Below are 21,821 nucleotides of genomic sequence, written 5' to 3'. Positions count from 1 at the left end.
TGCCCACGCTGGCTTGTGGTTGGCACGGTTAATGTTTCACAACCGAAACTCGTGAACCGGTCCTTAATTGTCATGAGCACGACCATCAAAACCATGTGCTCACAACCCACCATTATCAGGTTTTAGTTGGCAAATTAATTAATTTACCAATCATGATTAACCATCATGAGTCATCATTAAGCCATCATTAAATAATAGTGAGTCATAAGTTATCCCAATAGTGTGCTAAAGTTTCTAAGCATGGCTAAGCAATCACATCTAATATCTAGCTGAACCAATATAAAGCTCAACTAGTCAATTTATAAGAACCCAAGGTATCAAGGAATAAAGTAATCAAGAACAAAAGGGCTATAACAAACAATAGGTTAATTCCACCCAATGACATTCGAAAATAAATACAATAGTTGAATAGAAACAATAGCTTTAAATGGGATCAACATGCTCAAAGGGGTTGTTTGGGATCTGCGTGACTTGCCTTGCTGGCCTTGGAACTCTTCAAATTCTTCTCCTGCGAAAACGGACTCTCCGGAAACGTCGGAATCTAAACAGAAAAGAGCAAAACACCAAAACAGCACATAAACAAGCATGAACAGTACATGTGGATATTTTTAACATGTAGATCTCAATTTTAGAAAAATTTAGAGACTTGAACCAACTAAATCCGAGCTAAGATGAATTAGTTATGAATTTTTAAAGATTAAGTCGGATTAAAACACTTATATGGATTTTAATTGAATTATGACGCAATAATGAATTATTTTTGAAAAGGAAAAGAGGATTTATTGCGTCAGCGGCTAGGGTTAGCGGTGGACCGGGTGCACGGCGACGGTTCACGAGAACGGACGGCCGAGATCGATTCATCCAAAACGAACGGTCGAGATCAACCGGTCTACGGCCGGACCACAGCGGACGGCATCGATGACGTCGGCGATGACGTCACCACCGGCGGCGACCGAACCGCGCGAGCTCGCCGGCGAACCACGGCACGATAGCGCGAACGGAAAGCCTCTACGGGTTGCGGGCGACACGGCGAACTCACCGGCGACCAAAGCGACGGCGGACGATGACCGGACGACGTCGGCGACGAGGAAGAAGCGGCGGCAACCTTCGGCTTGACGACGGCGACGGAGTTCCAGCGGTCGACAGTGACGACGGAGGGGCGGACGAGGACGGCGACGCGACGGCGACCACGACGGCGGCCTCCCCGAGCGACGGCGACGACTGGAGCGACGGCGGCGCACGGCTGGAGCGGCGGCGACGACGGCGGCGCGAGGGCTCACGGCGCTAGGGCTCTACGGAAGACGAGAGGCAAAGGCGAGGGTGACGACGGGTAGCGGAAACACCGGGGATCCTTTTAAAGGGGCAAGGAGGCGGCGGCGAAGGCCCACGGCGACCGGCGACGCGAAGGAAAGGTTAGGGTTCGGGAGAGAGAGACGAATCCGATTCGAGATCGAATCCTCCGCTTTCCAAACGATTTTAGCCGAAGATTCCAAAAGAGAAAAGGTAGAGGAGATCGAGAAGATCATTTCCCCTCTATTGATTTCATCGGAAACGGAAAGGATCGGCCGGATTTGGAAAGAGACGGCGGCGGCGCGACGCTAGGGTTTCGGGCGGCGGCGGCGCGAGGAAGACGACGACCCTGACAGGCGGGCCCCACCTGTCAGCGGGCGGACGCGCGCGCGAACGGCGGCTGCGGACTGGGCCGACTTGGGCCGAGGAGGAGAGAGAGAGGGTTTTGGGCCGACTTTCGGCCTAAAGCCAAAAGAGACTTTTTGAAACTTTTTCCAATTTAAATTATTCATGAAATGCAATTCCATTTATTAAAAATACTTCCTTAGCTCAAATAAATCTCAGAAAAATCTAGGAATTATAGAATTAAGCAAAGTATTTAATAAAATTTTATCTGGCCCCATTTTATATTGGAATTTATTATTTAAAATTAGATCTTCTCTTCTAGGCTTTTAAAATCAATTCTAATAATTCCAATTAAACAACAATTTATATATTTGAAATTTTTAGGGTGTGACAAAACGTGCCATTAAATAGATCTCGAGATTTGAGGAATTTTGGAAGTTGAACGGAGTCAAACGGACATACGGTTGAGAAGATATTGAATTTCTAAAATTATTGGATTTTTGGTCTAAAGGAAAAAGGATTTAATTAAACCCTTTCGAAAAAGAAAAGAAAGAGAGAGCGGGGCGCGGTGCACGCGCGCGGCTCGCGGTGGGTGCGGATGCGGCGGGCCCACGCGCAGCCTCACGGCTTGCGATGGACCGCGTGCGCGAGCGGGGCAGAGGGGAGCGGCTGACCGGGGTCGGCTTGACCTGGTCTTGGCCGAGCTGGCGCCGACGTGGCACCTACGTGGCTGCCACGCGGGCCGGCGGAAGGTTGAAGAAGGCGCCGGCCGGAACGGACGGCGGACGGCGGCTACGAACGGTGGGGCGAACCACGGCGATACAGGCGAAAGCGAGCACACCGGGTGGTTGCACGAGACGAGGGGAGACGAGCCAATGGCTCGGATTCGCCGGAGGGAGTTCGATGGCGGCGGAATTCTGCGGCGGCGACTGGCTGCGAGAAAAGAAGGAAACGGCAGCGACGCGACTAGGGTTTGATTCCTCCGGACTAGAGCATCTACGCGGCCACTGGAGTCCATTTCTACCGTCGGATTAGACGGAGACACTACGAGAGAGGCTGGCGACGTGCGGGCGCTATGGAGCACGAGCGGCGACGGCGGCGAGCACACAGCGAGCGGCGGCAGCGGTCGGGGCGGCGCTAGCTAGCTACGGGGAGGCTTTACAAGCTTCTACCGAAAGCTAAGGGGAAGAGGAGGAACGAGGAGGGAGAACGGGGAGGAGGCACTACCGTGCGGGGTGAAGGGGCGCAGTGACGATGGCCGATGGCGCGGGGCGTGATCGCTCCGGCCTCGGGCCGGGGAAGAGGAAGGAGAGGGTGCGCCCGGAGTCCACGTCACGCGTCCTCGCTCGTGCCGGCTCCTCCGACATGCGCGACAACGAACGGCGACGGCGAACAGGGCAGGGCGCGGCAATGGCGAGGGCGAAAATAGGGAAGATTGGTTTGGGGAGGGGCTCGGGTTTATAGGGCAGCAATGTCGGTTCGGAAACCGACCTTGGGCGGCACTAGGGGGCGAGGGAGCTTCGAGGGGAAGGGATAGGCTTCACGGGCACGGTCAAACGGCGCGGAGGACGGGCTGGCGCAGCGCGGCCGCTCGTTTGCCCTGGCGCTAGCTCCGAGCGGAGAGCGAGCAGAGGCCGGGCCAAGAGAGGAAAGCGGGAAACGGAGGGGGAGAAAGAAGGCTCGCACTATGCCGGTTTGGGGAGGAAGAGGGATGGGAGCGGGAGGCGCTGCCTCTGGTTTTTGGACGGATGCGGGCGGCGCGGCTCGGGGACGCGTGTCACACCCTAAAAATTTCAAATATATAAATTGTTGTTTAATTGGAATTATTAGAATTGATTTTAAAAGCCTAGAAGAGAAGATCTAATTTTAAATAATAAATTCCAATATAAAATGGGGCTAGATAAAATTTTATTAAATACTTTGCTTAATTCTATAATTTCTAGATTTTTCTGGGATTTATTTGAGCTAAGGAAGTATTTTTAATAAATGGAATTGCATTTCATGAATAATTTAAATGGAAAAAGGTTTTTAAAAGTCTCTTTTGGCTTTGGGCCGAAAGTCGGCCCAAAACCTTCTCTCTCTCCTCCTCGGCCCAAGTCGGCCCAGTCCGCAGCCGCAGCCGTCGCTCGCGCGCGCGTTCGCCCGCTGACAGGTGGGGCCCGCCTGTCAGACTCGTCGTCTTCCTCGCGCCGCCGCCGCCCGAAACCCTAGCGCCGCGCCGCCGCCGTCTCTTTCCAAATCCGGCCGATCCTTTCCGTTTCCGGTGAAATCAATAGAGGGGAAATGATCTTCTCGATCTCCTCTACCTTTTCCCTTTTGGAACTTCGGCTAAAATCGTTTGGAAAGCGGAGGATTCGATCTCGAATCGGATCGGTCTCTCTCCTCCGAACCCTAGACTTTCCTTCTCGTCGCCGGCCGCCGTGGGCCTTCGCCGCCGTGTTCTTGCCCCTATAAAAGGATCCCCGGTGTCTCCGCTACCCGTCGCCACCCTCGCCTTCGCCTCTCGTCGTCCGTAGAGCCCTAGCGCCGTGAGTCCTCGCGCCGCCGTCGTCGCCGCCGCTCCAGCCGTGCGCCGCCGTCGCTCCAGTCGTCGCCGTCGCTCGGGAAGGCCGCCGTCGTGGTCGCCGTCGCGTCGCCGTCCTCGTCCACCCCTCCGCCGTCGCTGTCGACCGCCGGGACATCGTCGCCGTCGTCAAGCCGAAGGTTGCCGCCGCTTCTTCCTCGTCGCCGACGTCGTCCGGTCATCGTCCGCCGTCGCTTTGGTTGCCGGTGAGTTCGCCGTGCCGACCGCTACCCGTAGGTGCTCTCCGTTCGCGCCGCCACGCCGTCGTTCGCCGGCGAGCTCGCGCGGTTCGGTCGCCGCCGGTGGTGACGTCATCGCCGACGTCACCGATGCCGTCCGCTGTGGTCCGGCCGTGGACCGGTCGATCTCGGCCGTTCGTTTTGAATGAATCGATCTCGGCCGTCCGTTCTCGTGAACCGTCGCCGTGCACCCGGTCCACCGCAAGCCCTAGCCGCTGACGCAATAAATCCTCTTTTCCTTTTCAAAAATAATTCATTATTGCGTCATAATTCAATTAAAATCCATATAAGTGTTTTAATCCGTTTTAATCTTTAAAAATTCATAACTAATTCATCTTAGCTCGGATTTAGTTGGTTCAAGTCTCTAAATTTTTCTAAAATTGAGATCTACATGTTAAAAATATCCACATGTACTGTTCATACTTGTTTATGTGCTGTTTTGGTGTTTTGCTCTTTTCTGTTTAGATTCCGACGTTTCCGGAGAGTCCGTTTTCGCAGGAGAAGAATTTGAAGAGTTCCAAGGCCAGCAAGGCAAGTCACACAGATCCCAAACAACCCCTTTGAGCATGTTGATCCCATTTAAAGCTATTGTTTCTATTCAACTATTGCATTTATTTTCGAATGTCATTGGGTGGAATTAACCTATTGTTTGTTATAGCCCTTTTGTTCTTGATTACTTTATTCCTTGATACCTTGGGTTCTTATAAATTGACTAGTTGAGCTTTATATATTGGTTCAGCTAGATATTAGATGTGATTGCTTAGCCATGCTTAGAAACATTAGCACACTATTGGGATAACTTATGACTCCCTATTATTCAATGATGGCTTAATGATAACTCATGATGGTTAATCATGATTGGTTAATTAATTAATTTGCCTACTAAAACCTGTTAATGGTGGGTTGTGAGCACATGGTTTTGATGGTCGTGCTCATGACAATTAAGGACCGGTTCACGAGTTTCGGTTGTGAAACATTAACCGTGCCAACCACAAGCCAGCGTGGGCAACGGCTTTACCTTTTGTATAGCATGGTTCATTGCGGGGCACCAGACTGAGAAGTGGCGGAGATAAGCCCACGGGGGTCGCTGGGGAGTCCATGCCTTGTTTATAAGGGGGTGATTATGATCCAGGAACGGTGCGCTGTGGTGGATTGTGTTGTGCGAGGGGTACTGTCACAGCTCCTTTCTGAGGTACCGTGGTGGTATCAAGGCGCATGGTGACATGTCGTGGGGCTGTGTCTTGTGGGTACAGTGGTACACCTCTGGCCAGAGTAAAGCTATTCGAATAGCCGTGCCCGCGGTTATGGGCGGGTTTAACAATGTCTTTCGTGATTAGTCTCATACCTCTCATCATAATAAAAGATACTATGACTGGTAATAATTTGATTAGCTCCTGGTTTGGAATGGAATATTCCTGGTTTGGAGATAGAACTGTGCAGCCGGGATTGGTTGTTCAGAATGGTTGGGCCTATGCAACAGGGTATGTTGTATAGCGTTGGATTAATATGGTTTAATTATTACTCAACTGTTTTACTAAATTCTGAAATATTTATTAAATGCTGTTTATGCAAATGAAACCCTATTATGCCATCCTTTGTTATCTTGTGCACTTGCATATTTGCTGCGTGGCTTGCTGAGTATGTCATATACTCACCTTGCAATCATTCATCAGAGGAGGAGTTCTACAGTGATGCTGATGGTGTGGAGGATTAGGTGTAGCCCTGGTCAAGCTGCCTGTGGAGTGGAATCGTCTGCGCCGTTTATCTTATTTTCCGCTGCTTAGATCTTTATTGATTGAGAGGAACTATCTACCTCTGTAATGACATTTTATTCGCTTATTAATTAGAGTAATAATTGTACTCTATTATCAATTTGTTATTGTGTGCCTCGGCTGATTCCTGGACGAGGGTTTGCGCACATGTAAGCGTTTGGAATTTTGGATAGAAATTCCGGGCGTGACAACGCGCGCTGGCTCGCAGGGCAGGGCGCGGCGCAGGCGGCGCAGCGCGGTAGGGCGCGGGGCCGGACGGCGCAGGCACGGGCAGCAGGCGGCTGACGACGGCGGCGACCGCGCGGGCGAGCGTGCGCGCGAGGTAACGACGCGCGGGGAGCTTGCCGGGGATGGAGCGGGCAGAGAGAGCGGGTGAACGAGAGAGAGAGGGGAGAGGGGCAAAGCGAGGGGAGAGCTGAGGGAGAGAGAGAGAGAGAGAGAGATGGGCCGAGAGGAAATCGGCCCACCGAACCTGAGGGAGGCAAAATAGACTTTTGCGGAGGAATTTGATTTGGGAAGGATTTGGATTCGGGATTTGAATTTGACGATAGATCGGGGATTCAAGATCAGGGATTGGCACGGAGACTGACAACAAGCAAAGAAACAGATTTCACAATTAGGGTTTTTAGAATTTAAATTTTCACGCTAGGCGCCACGACGGAACGGGCGCTACAGACCAACCCCCCTAACAAGAATCTTGACCCCGAGATTTAGCACCTAAGGGAGAAGCTCCGAAAACTCGGCGCGGAGATGATCTTCTCGTTCCCAGGTTGCTTCATCTTCGGAATGGTTGCTCCACTGAACCTTGTAGAACTTGATGGTCTTTCGTCGAGTCTGACGTTCTGCCTCTTCAAGAACTCTGATCGGTCTTTCTTTGTAGGTCAGATTCTTTTCCAGCTCGATATTTCCCAGGGGAACTTGTTCTTCTGGAACACGAAGACATTTCTTCAACTGAGACACGTGAAACACGTTGTGCACATCTGCGAGACCTTCAGGTAACTCAAGCTGATAAGCCACTTCGCCACGTCTGGCGGTTATGAGGTAGGGGCCGATGTAGCGGGGTGCTAACTTGCTGGACATCCCAAACCTCCTCATACCACGGAGAGGTGATACCCGCAGGTACACATGATCTCCTTTTTCAAACTCGAGATCACGTCTCCGATTGTCGGCGTAACTTTTCTGGTGGTTCTGAGCTGTCTTCAAACGTTCTCGGATCAGCTTAACTTGCTCTTCTGCTGCCTTGAGTATGTCGGGGCCAAACACTAGTGCTTCGCCGACCTCATTCCAGCACAAGGGGGTGCGGCACTTTCTTCCGAACATTGCCTCATTCGGCGACATCTAAATGCTGGCCTGATAACTGTTGTTGTAGGAGAACTCGGCATACGGCAAACAACGATCCCAAGTGCCTTCGAAATCCAGGGCACACGCACGAAGCATGTCTTCTAGGATCTGATTTACTCTTTCTGTCTGACCATCGGTCTGCGGATGGTAAGCTGTACTAAAATTTAAATCGGTTCCGAGAGCTTCATGCAACTGCTTCCAGAACCTTGAGGTGAACTAAGTGCCTCGATCTGACACAATCTTCTTGGGACAACCAAATCTACATACGACATGGGTCATGTAGAGTTCTGCCAGTTTCTTTCCATCAAAGGTAGTTTTCACTGGCACGAAATGAGCCGATTTCGTGAGTCGATCCACGATTACCCAGATGGAGTCGTACCCGCTAGGGGTTCTTGGCAAACCGGTGATGAAATCCATTCCGATCTCTTCCCATTTCCATTCGGGGATCGGTAGCTGGCCTTTGATGCTTTGCTTTAACTCTTTGGCAAATATCACACAGAGCCACATATTCCGCGACATCTCGCTTCATTCCAGCCCACCAGAAATATCCCTGAATGTCCTGGTACATCTTTGTACTTCCTGGATGAATGGAGTAGGCGGACTCATGGGCTTCTTTTAAAATGATATCTTTTAATTCTTTCTTGGCTGGTACACAGATGCGTGATCCGCACCACACTATGCCTTGGTCATCTATGGTGAAACTGGTGTCTTTCTTCTCGTGTATTCTTTTTATTAACTCTTTTATACCTTGATCATCTTTCTGAGCTTCTCGGATTTGCGATTCCAGTGTAGGTTGCACGGTCAGGCTAGTAGGGACGCCTGACTGTACCACTGTCAGCCTTAACTTCTCTAGTTCTCTGCACAGACAATCTTGGTCTGGCCATACTTGAACTGCATTGCAATAGGTCTTGCGACTTAGCGCATCAGCGACCACATTAGCTTTACCGGGATGGTAATGAATTCCAAGATCGTAATCCTTGATTAGTTCCAACCATCTTCTCTGCCTCATATTTAACTCGGTGTGAGTGAAGATATACTTAAGACTCTTATGATCGGTGTATACTTCACATCTGTTCCCGATTAGGTAGTGTCGCCAGATCTTAAGAGCATGAACCACGGCTGCCAACTCGAGATCATGGGTGGGATAGTTGACTTCATGAGGCCTAAGCTGCCTGGATGCATAGGCCACAACCTTTCGCTCTTGCATTAGGACACATCCCAAGCCTTGCCTTGATGCATCACAGAAGATTTCGAAATCCTTTCGTATATCTGGCAAGGTGAGAACTGGGGCAGTGGTCAACCTTTTCTTCATTTCTTGAAAGCTGTCTTCACAGGCTGTTGACCATTCCAACTTCTTTTCCTTTTTTAACAACTCGGTCATAGGTCTGGCTAGCTTAGACCCTTCGATGAATCTTCGATAATATCCAGCTAGGCCAAGGAAACTGCGGATCTCTGACACATTCTTGGGCAGATTCCAAGCAAGTACGGCTTCAACCTTGCTGGGGTCTACTTCGACACCGTTGGAGGAGATCACGTGTCCAAGAAATGCTACTCGGTCCAACCAGAATTCGCATTTTGAGAACTTAGCGAATAGTTGATGATCCCTGAGCTTTTCCATTATCAGCCTCAGGTGTTCAGCATGTTCTTCCTCATTCTTGGAGTATATCAGGATGTCATCGATGAATACCACAACAAACTGGTCCAAGTATTCCATGAAGATTTCGTTCATCAGGTTCATGAAGAATGCTGGAGCATTGGTGAGTCCGAAAGACATCACTGTGAACTCATACACACCATAGCGCGTTGAGAAAGCGGTCCTCGGGATATCTTCAGATCTGATTTTCAACTGGTGGTAACCTGATCTTAGGTCAATTTTAGAGAAAACTTTTGCTCCTTCAAGTTGATCGAACAGATCGTCAATCCGTGGCGACGGGTACTTGTTCTTTATAGTTACTTCATTCAGGGCTCTATAGTCAATTACCATTCTCTCAGAGCCATCCTTTTTCTTAACCAGGAGCACTGGGGCTCCCCAAGGGGATGAGCTAGGTCGCACATAACCTTTACTCTCCAGTTCTTCGATCTGCCTTTTAACTTCTGCTAACTCGTTAGCTGCCATTCGGTAGGGTCTTTCCGCAATCGGTGCGGTACCTGGTGCCAATTCTATGGAGAACTCGATCTCTCGGTCTGGTGGCATACTCGATAACTCTTCTGGAAATACGTCGTGATATTCACAGACTATGGGCACCGATTCCAAAGGAGTGGCTTGCAAACTGGTTAGGATAGACCGACTTGCGATAAGGGTGTTAGGGGTAAAGCGGACTTGCTTTCCTCCAGGTCCTTGCAAGGTGATGGACCTTTCGGCACAATCTATCTATCCTTTGTGCTTAGCCAACCAATCCATCCCTAGGATGATGTCCAAGCTTTGCGAGTCTAGGACTATCGGTTTGGCTAGGAAGTCAACTTCCTCAATTCTAAGGTTAACTTCCGGGCATATTTTAGTTGCCCTTATATCCCATCTAGGGGAATGTACTATCATTGGTACTCGCAAATTTTGGGTTTTCCAACCGTTTCTTTTCACAAAAGCTTGCGATATGAAAAAAATGGGAAGCTCCAGAATCAAACAGAACTATTGCGGGTACGGAGTTGACAGAGAACATACCCATCACAACGTCTGGAGCATCCTGAGCGGTCTCAGCTTGAATGTGGTTCACCCGGCCTCGACCAAAGTTGTTGGAAGCACGGGAACCTTGTCCACTTGCCTGCGAGCTAGGACGGGACTGAGCTGCTGCTGGAATAGGAGTTCTGGCAGTGCTGCCATTAGCATGCCCTGAGTTCGAGTTGGTAGGATTCTGAGGGCACTGTCTGGCATAGTGACCCATCTGGTTGCACCGAAAACACTGAACTACTGACAGTCCTGGCGGTGACTTGAAAGAGGTAACACTGTTTGCGCAGTATTGCCACTTGGGGCACGCTGCTGCGGCTGAGGTGCCGGATGGTTCATCTGAGGACGAGGGGCATAGCCTGGCTGGCGGTTAGCCTGAGTGACAGACTGGTGATATTGCATGGGTTGTCCAAAGCGAGGGCGAGGTGCGCCTCAGGAAGAATTCCCCTGATGGTTAGACTTGCGTTTCTTATATTCTTCGGTTGCCTCTTTTCTGGCATCCTCAAGTAGAAGTGCCTTGTTGATCATGTGCTGAAAAGTGGGGAAGTCATGAGCAAGCAACTGGAGCCTCATTCCAACTGTGACTCCTTTCAAGAACTTCCTGATCTTCTTCTTGTCTATGTCCACTTCCTCAGGAGCGTACCGAGCCAACTTGTTGAACTGACTTAGGTACTCATTGACACTACTATTGCCTTGCTTAAGCCTGTTAAATTCTTCTTTCTTCATGTCAATAGTACTTTCAGGCACATGAGCTACACGGAAAGCTGTAGTGAACTCATTCCATGGAATGTTAGTGGGTTCGGGGTGTGCATTGCAATAATTCTCCCACCAATCTGCAGCAGGTCCTCTTAGCTGGTGAGAGGCGTAGAACGTCTTCTCAACAGGAGTACACTGCACTAAGTTGAGTTTTCTCTCCACATCCTTTAGCCAATCGTCAGCCTCAACGGGCTCGATGGTCTGAGAGAACTCTGGCGGACGAGACCTCAGAAAGTCTGTCAGCTTGGATCTGTTGTTGCCCATGTGGGGGTGGCCATTTCCATGTGCGTTGTGCTGAATACCGGCTATGGCTGTGGCTAAACCTTGCAAGATTTGAGTCTGAACTGCCATCAAGTGCTGCATGTTATTTTCAATATGGGGTGGCGAAGGAATGCGTTCTTCACCAGAATTGTGACTGGCAGTGCGGTGAGAGCGGTGAGACTGTTCCACTTCTGCATTACGGGAAACTGTGCGATGCGAGCGATTGCTGCGGTGGGATTGCTCGACTTCTGCATTGCGGGGAGCGGTACGGTGCGAACGGTTGCTGTGGTGAGACTGCTCATTAGCTGACTCATGATCTGCTTCTGGCTCAACTCTACCTTCCTCAAAGCCGAAGCGGGCTGGTGCACGAGCAGCGTGACGAGGGCGGCTAGCCATCTAAACTCCCAAAAAAGGGGCGAGATAAGAACCAGATAAGCACTTAAGGAAGACAAGAAGCAAAATAAATAACAACTCAGATAGCACACACTAGGCATAAACTGGTTTTCTCAAATCATAAAGACACCTGATACAACGGGTGTGGACAAGTCATAGAGCTACGCCGAGCTTGACTGTACGCACACCACCTAGGAGAACCAGACTACCAAACAACACCCACATCAAACACACGCACGCACTACCTCACCACGACTCCAAGAGAGGTGGCGGTGGCACAAAAGGGGCCTAACACACGGACAACTGCTGAAGACGGCCTCCTCTACTCCTCGCCTGCCTGGTTGCCTCCTGTAGTCGGCTCCTCAGTCGAAGAGACGTCGATCGGCTGACGCGAAGAGACCAGCGGAACTTGTCGAGGGCCGGCAGCAGCACGAGCTGCTGGCGGTGGGGGAGCTGGGTAGTCAAAGCGGAACACAGTGGAAGAACCAACAACACGCTTCCGCGCAGTGCGGATAAAGCGTGGGCCACGGCGGGAGGAAGCGACTAGGGTGTGACCAGGAGTGTAGGAAGGGCTAACTGGGTGAGGGTAGGGAGAGTACACTGGAGAGTACGGCGCACACGAGCTGGGGGAGCGCGGGCCACTGGGAGTGCGAGCAGAGCCGCGGGAGCTGTGGGAAGACAGGTGGCTGGTGTGGCAGAGGCGGCCTGAGTCCCAAGAGGCAATGTCAACTGAGGTGACACCCTCCTCGGCCAGACGGGCCTCCAGAGCGGCGTAGCGGCGAGCAAGGGAGCGGTAAGCCTCAAGGAGTAGGTCGTGCTGGGTGGCCTGAGCCTCAGAAAGCTCAACCATGCGAGTCAGCACAGGCTGAGGCTCGCGGTACGGACAAAGGTACCTAGTGTCAGTGCGGCCAGAAGGAAGGCGTGGGAGCTGCCGGAAGGCAGAGCCCCCGAGGCGGTGGCTGTAGTCGTGGGCCAAGCGACGAAGTGCAGTCCAGGAGAGGTCCTGGTACGCGATCTGGAGAGTGGGCCTGGCCACATTGAAGTGGTGTGGGCGAAGGCCAGCCCCGTGTATACCTCCACGAGGGTAAAGGTACACCGAAAGCTCACAACGAGGGGGAACACGGTCCAAAGAGTACCCCGTGTACTCGGGACACGAGAAGCCAAGGAAGCGGGCGAGGTCACGAAGCTGAGCGACGTGGTGACCCTCACTAAAACCATGGGAACTGAAGCTAGCGTTCACTGCCATCTACAATTTTGAAAGAGGGAGAAAAGATCAGTAACCATTTTAGCAACAAACTACTGAAAATAAAGAAAGCAAAAAGAAGCCTTAGCTTTTCGCAAGTAGTTTTTGAACTTAGTATCCTTAGGGTCGTCCTAAATGTCGGGTTTCGCCCTAGGGCCAAGCCTGTGCTCTGATACCATCTTTTGTCACGCCCCGAACTAGCCCTGAACGGAACTAGCCCGTGACGCTCCAAATTAACCTGTTAATCGATACCAGTCCCAGGAAACAGTGCTGGTATCACAGGAAGACAGAATATCACAGCAGCAGAGGTCTCTTTATTACAGAGTAGGAGTACAGTCATGTTGGGCTGCGGACAGATCCCGAGCTCACAACTGCATTACAAAAGGGAAAGCGGAAGCCAAGACTTGGACCATTCATCACAGGCGCGACTTGGGAACTAGGCCGAAACCCTAAAACTCATCGTAGCCGACTTGCTCCTGGAAGAACTCCTCATCAGCAGGATCAACATCATCTTCTTCAGTAACTGGGGGGGATTATTTATATAGAGCAAGGGTGAGTACAGGAGTACTCAGCAAGCCATGAGAATTAAGTGTTTAATGCAGGCTTCAAAGGAAATGTTGTTGTTTTTGCAATTGGTTTTATTTAAACTCCTTGTTGAAACAACTAAGTGAGTGCTTCTCAAATGACACGGATGAGACAGTGCGTCTCGTTCGGTCGGAGTATGTGCAATGTATCAATCTTTGAACTGATTCAAGGTTGGCACCCGGCCAACGGCTTTCAAACGGCCACCCGGGCCTAGCTGATCCCATCAGCCGCAGATTTTCCAAACATCGAACCCATTCCACAAAAGTAATTTCGCAAGCAGTAGTCAAACTACACTAGGAATCACCTCACATCCGCCCATGACCGTGGGCACGGCTGTTCGAACAGTTTAATAACCTCTGCAGAGGGGGTACACTTTACCCACACGACATTACTAACCCGGATCACCCAGCCCGTGCAGAACGGCCACGTCTGGAGACCTTGAGGCTTTCATGACAAGGCATTTCGAAAGCCGACACAGGTTCACCATATGCCAACGAGAGGGGTCCCAGACCGACATCAGGTTAGGTCCCACACTCTGTGCCAGGAAGCCCGGGGGTTCCCCCCGGCACCACCCCGTTGAATCCACATGTCTCTTGGCATCATGGTTCCCCCGATTAGCTAGTTACTCACCTAGGGGTGTCCCATTCCACCCATGTGGTCGCACTTACCTTATGTTCGGATGAAATTCCAAGGAAACGGTTCTTAAGTGCAAGAGCGGGAAACCGTACTTCCGGTACGTCCCCTGGTCCGTGATTTTGGAAATTCATTTTAGTTCGCAAGCACCGACCCAGGTGTCGGGTTTTCCAAGTCTTTTGTAAAACCCCAAGTTTTACCCATCGTTGGATGTTTTAAATTTGAGGGGAGGTGTTCCAATGCGCGTGCCTGTAGGCCCGTGCATCGAAGCACAACAGTTGACAAAGGTGGTTTAAGTGTTCAATAATTCAAGGAGGGTAATTGCAGCAATTAGGATTGGGGCCGGCAGGCTATCTCGCAAGCCGCGGCCGAAATACTTGTGTTAAACTTATTCATGCAATATTTGCGGAAAAGAAGTACTTAGATTTAAATTATAGGTGCAAGATGATCAAAGGTGACTTGCCTTGCTCGAGAGCTTGATCCTCGAAATCCTCGCACTGCGGGTCTTCGGGCTCCGAAACTACACGCGAAACAGGACAACTCAACAAACGGCGAAAATAAAGCCCTATTATTGACCTCTAAACGTGCCATTAAATAGATCTCGAGATTTGAGGAATTTTGGAAGTTGAACGGAGTCAAACGGACATACAGTTGATAAGATATTGAATTTCTAAGATTATTGGATTTTTGGTCTAAAGGAAAAAGGATTTAATTAAACCCTTTCGAAAAAGAAAAGAAAGAGGGAGGGGAAACAGACTTCCCTCGGGCGGCTAGGGTGTGGCCCGAGAGAAAGGGGCGGCTCGGCCGAGCTTAATGGGTCGGCCGGCCCGAGAAGGCGGCCCAAGGCACGCGCGGGAGGGGAGGAGAGAGGGAGCCGGTGGGCCGGGTCCATCTCGCGTGGTCCCGAGTGGGACCTGCTTGTCGGCGGCTCGGCTCACCGTGAGGAGGAGCACGTGACGCGGCTCTAGGGTTTGGAGCGGGGCGCGGTGCACGCGCGCGGCTCGCGGTGGGTGCGGATGCGGCGGGCCCATGTGCAGCCTCACGGCTCGCAGTGGACTGCACGCGCGAGCGGGGCAGAGGGGAGCGGCGGACCGGGGTCGGCTTGACCCGGTCTTGGCCGAGCTGGCGCCGATGTGGCACCTACGTGGCTGCCACGCGGGCCGGCGGAAGGTTGAAGAAGGCGCCGGCCGGAACGGACGGCGGACGGCGGCTACGAACGGCGGGGCGAACCACGGCGATACAGGCGAAAGCGAGCACACCGGGTGGTTGCACGAGACGAGGGGAGACGAGCCAACGGCTCGGATTCGCCGAAGGGAGTTCGACGGCGGCGGATTGCGGCGGCGGCAACCGGCTGCGAGAAAAGAAGGAAACGGCAACGACGCGACAAGGGTTCGATTCCTCTGGACTAGAGCATCTACGTGGCCACCGGAGTCCGTTTATACCGTCGAATTAGACGGAGACACTACGAGAGAGGCCGGCGACGTGCGGGCGCTACAGAGCACGGGCGGCGACGGCGGCGAGCACACAGCGAGCGGCGGCAGCAGTCGGGGCGGCGCCAGCTAGCTACGGGGAGGCTTTACAAGCTTCTACCGAAAGCTAAGGGGAAGAGGAGGAACGAGGAGGGAGAACGGGGAGGAGGCACTACCGTGCGGGGTGAAGGGGCGCAGTGACGATGGCCGACGGCGCGGGACGTGATCGCTCCGGCCTCGGGCCGGGGAAGAGGAAGGAGAGGGTGCGCCCGGAGTCCACGTCACGCGTCCTCGCTCGTGCCGGCTCCTCCGACACGCGCGACGACGAACGGCAACGGCGAACAGGGCAGGGCGCGGCAATGGCGAGGGCAAAAACGGGGAAGATTGGTTTGGGGAGGGGCTCGGGTTTATAGGGCGGCAATGTCGGTTCGGAAACCGACCTTGGGCGGCACTAGGGGGCGAGGGAGCTTCGAGGGGAAGGGATAGGCTTCACGGGCGTGGTCAAACGGCGTGGAGGACGGGCTGGCGCGGCGCGGCCGGTCCTCTGCCCTGGCGCTAGCTCCGAGCGGAGGGAGAGCAGAGGTCGGGCCAAGAGAGGAAAGCGGGAAACGGAGGGGGAGAAAGAAGGCTCGCGCTATGCTGGTTTGGGGAGGAAGAGGGATGGGAGCGAGAGGCGCTGCCTCTGGTTTTTGGACGGATGCGGGCGGCGCGGCTCGGGGACGCGCGCTGGCTCGCAGGGCAGGGCGCGGCGCAAGCGGCGCAGCGCGGTAGGGCGCGGGGCCGGACGGCGCAGGCACGGGCAGTAGGCAGCTGACGACGGCGGCGACTGCGCGGGCGAGCGCGCGCGCGAGGTAACGGCGCGCGGGGAGCTTGCCGGGGATGGAGCGGGCAGAGAGAGCGGGAGAACGAGAGAGAGAGGGAGAGCTCGGCTCGGCGTCGGCTCAGGCGCATGCGCACGGGCAAAGCGAGGAGAGAGCTGAGGGAGAGAGAGAGAGATGGGGCCGAGAGGAAATCGGCCCACCGAACCTGAGGGAGGCAAAATAGACTTTTGCGGAGGAATTTGATTTGGGAAGGATTTGGATTCGGGATTTGAATTTGACGATAGATCGGGGATTCGAGATCAGGAATTGGCACGGAGACTGACAAAAAGCAAAGAAACAGATTTCGCAATTAGGGTTTTTAGAATTTAAATTTTCCCGCTAGGCGCCACGACGGAACGGGCGCTACAAGTTTAGAGTCCGTATATTACAAATAACTAAAATTTGAGATTAAGAAAAACATGGAAAGAAGAGTCAATATAGGAATACAATTTAGAAGTAACTGAAATTCAAAATTAAAAATGAAATAATATTGAAAGACGAGTTTAGAGTCCACATAGAAATACAATTAGAAATAATAAAAATTCAGAAATAAAATAAATAATATTGAAAGAAGAACCTAGAGTCTATATAGAAATACAATTTACAGAAAATTCGGAATTTAAAAAAAGAAATATTAAAAGACGAGTCTAGAGTCCATATAGGAATATATATAATTTACAAATAACTAAAATTTGATATTAAAAATTATTAATAACTAACACGTATATAAAATACAATATGAATATTACAAGTTATTGCAAAATTTAAAATTATGTTGTTATTTTAATATATTTGAATAATATATTGAAAAAACATATATGCTATTATATGAGAGAAAATATAATGATGCTAGCCGCACAATCTGCGCGTGCTACCATGCTAGTTGAAGAGAAAATTAAGTGCAAGCCGCAGTTGGTGCGGAAAAAAAGAGCCTCTTATTCGTCTGCACAATTACAGGTTGCAAATTGGATTGCTGCTATGCACTTGTATTACAGTATTCACTCCACTGGTAAACACAGCAAACTCTCATCTCTCTCCATGACGCCGCAAAGCATCCGTGCCAATAGGACGGGTCCCTCGGGCAAACGCAACTGGCAAACCCGTAGGGCCGCGAGCAGCGAACTCGATCGATCACACCAGCTTTAGCGCGGCTCCCGCCGTTTCCGGCCAAGTGCCCCGCTCGCCGGATTTCCAGAAAGGGAAGCAGCAGCACGTACGCCGCGGATCACCCCAATATTACTCACCGGCTCACCGCGAGACGAGCAACCACAAGAAAAAATCTGTACTACTAGCGCGTAGTAGTGTAGTGTAGTGTAGCGGCGTGGTCGGCCAAGCACGTGCAGGGTGGAGAAGTGCGTCTTGTTCTTGGAGTGTGGTAAAAAAATATCCTTTGCTTCTTTTTGTGTGTGTTGAGTTTTGTTGGGGGAGGGAGGTGTTGGATCGCGGAGGCATGGCGCATGCACGCGCATCAGTCGAGGGGGTAGCATGTGTCATCGCCGCCCGTGTTCCAGAGGAAGTGCGCGTAGGCTGCCGCGTGGTGCGAGTTGCTGGGTTCGGCGGCGATGGCCTCCTGGTACGTCTCCTCCGCGGCCGCGAGGTCATTGCGCGCTTTCCACAGGAAAGTCGCGTACCGACCCATCGCCTCCGCGTCCGCCGGCTCCGCGCGCACCGCCCGCTTGAAGTAGTGCTCCGCCCTGCATCCGCGCAAAACCACCACCTCGGTCAGCGCCCGTAAAACCCCAAGAGGCCCCGGCGGCCATTTCGTCGAACGGCTGGCGACGTGGCGCGCAGCAACTCACCGATCGTGGTCGCGCTGCACCGTGTACAGGAACTGGGCAAAGTTGGACAGCAGCAGCGAGTTGTCTGGCTCCTCGGACACGGCTCGCTCGTACAGCTCCTCCGTCGCCGCGAACTCCGCCGTGTCCTCCGTGTCCAGCTTGGCCTCCACCGGCGCCACGAGCTGCCCCAGTGTGTCCGGGTCCATCAGCGCCTCGGCGCGAACGCTCGCCTGCATCCTGGTAGCCTCATCGGCTATCCTTTTCCAGATGACCAGTTCGTCCTCTGTCTCCTCCACGGCCATTGCTTCTGACACGGGCACGGCCTCCTCCGCGCCAGCTCCCGGCGTACCCTGTGACGCATCCTGCGGCAACACCGCGCCGCTTTGCCGATTTGACCACTCGTCCGAGCGACCGTCGCCGGTTGCCCCGGCGACCGGCCGCACCTTGCCGCCGCCGCCGCTGTTGCCACCCACCGAGGCCGTTCGGCCGATGGACAACGTCTTGAGCGAGGCATGGTCGAACCGCTGGTGGGAATGAGACTGCTCCGCGTGCTGGGTGTCGACCATCGCCACAGTCGCCGCGGGGGGCTGGGGAGGCGGGAGCGTGGCGGCGGCCGCGACGCTGTCGCCCATGGAGTAGACGGTGAAGTTGGCGAGCAGAAGCATCACGGAGACCATGAGGGCGGGGGTGCCGGAGAAGATGTGCTGGAAGAGCCACACGAAGGAGGCGTGCATCTCGGCGTGGACGCGCGCGAGCACGCGCTGCAGGTCCTCGTAGAAGAGCGCCTGCCGCATCTGCAGCGTGAAGCTCTGCAGCTCCCGGATGATGAGCACCATCGACGAGAACGCGCGCCCCACCGCGCCGCGCGCGGACTCGCCGGCGCAGTCGATCAGCCGCTCGTCCCACCGGCCCTGCTGCTGCTGCTGCTGCTTCTTCCGCTTGAGCATCCGCAGCGACAGCGGCAACCCCACGCTGCTCGCGCTCCGCTCCACGCTCGCCGGCCACCCGCAGCCAGCGGCGCCAGGGTGCAGCCCCACCGCCAGCTCCTGAATCCTCCGCAAGAACTCCTCGTCGTCCCCGCCGTCGCTCCCGATGCTGTCAATGCTAGCGCTGAGAGCGCGCCTTGCCATCTGGTGCCCGCCGGCGCGCCGGCGGGTCATACCGACGCTCCAGCTAGCCAGCGACGACTGCCCTCTCGACAGCCTGACACCTCCAAGAACGCCATGCCGCCGCGACGTCGTCGCGGCGGCAGACGACGAAGGCGACAGCGACGACGACGACGACGTCGTGACGGCGCATGGCGACGACGTCACGGCCGCGACCTGGATGCCCATGGGTCGCAGCGACCACCCTCCCGGCCACCCACCGGAGCGACGGTTGGGAAATGGCCCACACAGCTCCACAACCGTGGGAGGCTGGCTAAATGCGAGGGGGTGGCAAAGGAAGAGGAAGAGGGGGAGGGGGAAACGAGCGGTGGCCTTATTTCAGGATCCGGGAGGCGTGTCCTGGTCAACCACCCCCACGCAGCTCGTGAAGGATCTAGCACTCCTGCTACTGCCGCTACCGGTGACACCAGTTTCACGAAACAAAATAGAAACGATACGGTACGCCCCTCCTTAATATAGGCTTGAGCCAAAATTAGGCGCCCACACACTCGAGATACGAATGGCAAGCAGTATATACTTTGGAGGGGGGGGGGGGGGGGGGGGGGGAGAGAAAAAAAAATCAAGAACAAAAATATGAGATGGTGTTCAGTAGCGAGTGAAGAGGGAAGAAGAGTGATGGGAGAAGACGAAGAGCGTGTAGGGAGGCCTTGCCTATTTATTTCGTGCGTGCCACCCGGATGCATTGCATGAGTGTGCGGCCGAAGAATCCGTAGACCGCCTCACTCTCCTGTACGGCTCCCCTCTCTCATCATCAACGTGTGTGCTGGGTATGGCCACCCCGAATTTCTGTGACTTTTTTCTTATTGTCTCCTACTTATTATTCATAAGTGTGCAAAAAAGCCAAATATACTTTCCAGAAAGACATCTCAGAATTATTTTAGGAAAAAACTTGTTTATTTGGGCCATTCCTTTTATATTAGAAAATTCAAGAAACCTTTAACCGCTATACATTGCCATTGTACAATAAAATTTATTTCCCTTCAGAAGAAAATGCAATACTTACTTTTGACATTTAGGCTTTCTACAGTCTTTAATATACGACTTTAACCATAGTTTTTTATTATAATAAATCTATAATAGTCTAATAAGTTTATGAAATTATGAATGTATCGTGCTTTAGCATTCAAGTTCGTTTTCAAAGGAGGATGGCGTATCATAATATCTTTGGTTTTGTCAAATTATAGCTTAGGCTTTGGTTTAATAGTTATGCATGTTGAAAATCCGGTATATTCTGTACTTTCAAGTACTATTTTTATTTTTTGGAACCAAAGCATAGAATTCCATTTCAAGGAAGGATGATGCACCGTAGTGCCTCTGGTTTTCTCAAGCCTTGCTTTTTGGCCTATGCTTTGATGGTTGTGCATGCTATAAGGCTAGCACGTTTCATATTTTTCAAGAAAAATCTGTACGTGCTATTTTAAAAATATTTTTAAACTAAGCATTTAAAAATTTATTTATGGATAACTAAAAGAACTGCTACTGCATATTGTATCCAAAACATCAATATAGCCATTTAAGTTGCTGATCGTTTGACACGAAGTACATAATCGGCTAAAGCTTGACCAGAGCAGCTAGTACAGTGTACAGTATGTAGTAAAGAACGACATTTCAGCTCATTTCACGTGGTTTAACTTGAAAGAGCAAGAAAAAAAAAGAGACGAGAAGCAACTCTCAAACGTGTCCACCTCTGTTCACGTGCCAACAGCTGCGGCGGTGGCGCTGCAACTGTGAAGCCTCGAGGCTTTTGTTGCTCCCTCCGCGGCTCCCGTCCCACACGTGTCCGCCATTAAGCCGCGGTGTCAATCGGTCACCACACTGCGCTAGGCAAGTCATGCCCGCCCCCATGGTCGCCCATGGACTCATCTGTACAGTGAAGTCGCGCATGGGCTTCACTCCACTCTGGCCTCACGCTTGCACATCTCCTCCCCACCGGTGCTGCTCTCGTGCAACACGGTGGTGGTGATGCTGATGCGGCTCACTACTCGACGCCTGAGCTGACATTTTTTGGAGATACCTCCAGTTAGCGTCTCTTATTCCGTGTCCTAGTAGTTCACCGGTTGTAGAAATGATTGAGTTAAAATTCTACCTCTACCAATACTTTCTCCTTGCAAATCGCGACACTGACGCTGAACTGATGATAGCGCCTAGCAAGCGGACCTCGTACGTTCATCACGGCACCAACCACCAGCACGGTTCGGAACGCACGCGCGTTTCGGCAATTTTTTTTCCCGAAAGGCACCCATCCGATTCGGACCTTTCCGCTCGCTGGCGAGTGGCGACACGGTGCGCCTAGCTAGACGCCGAGACGGTAACGGAAAATATCTCGGGCCTGGGGGGTGGGGGGTGTTTACGAGCGGACGGACGGTTGGGAGGGCGTCGAGAGGGGGGCCCCGATGGGCGCCACGTTCCCATCGAGCCGATGTTGGGATCGACCCGGCCAAACGGGTCGGAGGAGATTTCGATCG

At 52.6% G+C, this 21,821-nt stretch overlaps 1 protein-coding gene across 1 annotated transcript; it reads right to left on the bottom strand.

The window, feature by feature from the left end:
• Positions 1 to 17,307: 17,307 nt before the first annotated feature.
• LOC127759900 (uncharacterized) lies at positions 17,308 to 19,981 on the bottom strand. Its single transcript, XM_052284117.1, has 2 exons — positions 18,212 to 19,981; positions 17,308 to 18,106 (listed from the first exon to the last, which is right to left on the bottom strand). Exons 1-2 carry the CDS (start codon positions 19,522 to 19,524, stop codon positions 17,881 to 17,883), a joined length of 1,539 nt encoding a protein of 512 aa, XP_052140077.1. The 5' UTR covers positions 19,525 to 19,981; the 3' UTR covers positions 17,308 to 17,880.
• Positions 19,982 to 21,821: the final 1,840 nt, after the last annotated feature.

This window comes from Oryza glaberrima, chromosome 1, assembly GCF_000147395.1.
Source record: "Oryza glaberrima chromosome 1, OglaRS2, whole genome shotgun sequence".
Lineage (NCBI taxonomy): Eukaryota > Viridiplantae > Streptophyta > Magnoliopsida > Poales > Poaceae > Oryza > Oryza glaberrima.
This window is presented reverse-complemented; position numbering and strand designations above follow the sequence as displayed.

Coding starts and splice junctions, on each gene's coding strand:
- LOC127759900 (XM_052284117.1), bottom strand. CDS start 19,524: ATGGGCATCCAGGTCGCGGCCGTGACGTCGTCGCCATGCGCCGTCACG. Junction 18,107..18,211: donor GTGCAGCGCGACCACGATCG/GTGAGTTGCTGC, acceptor GCGCGGATGCAG/GGCGGAGCACTACTTCAAGC.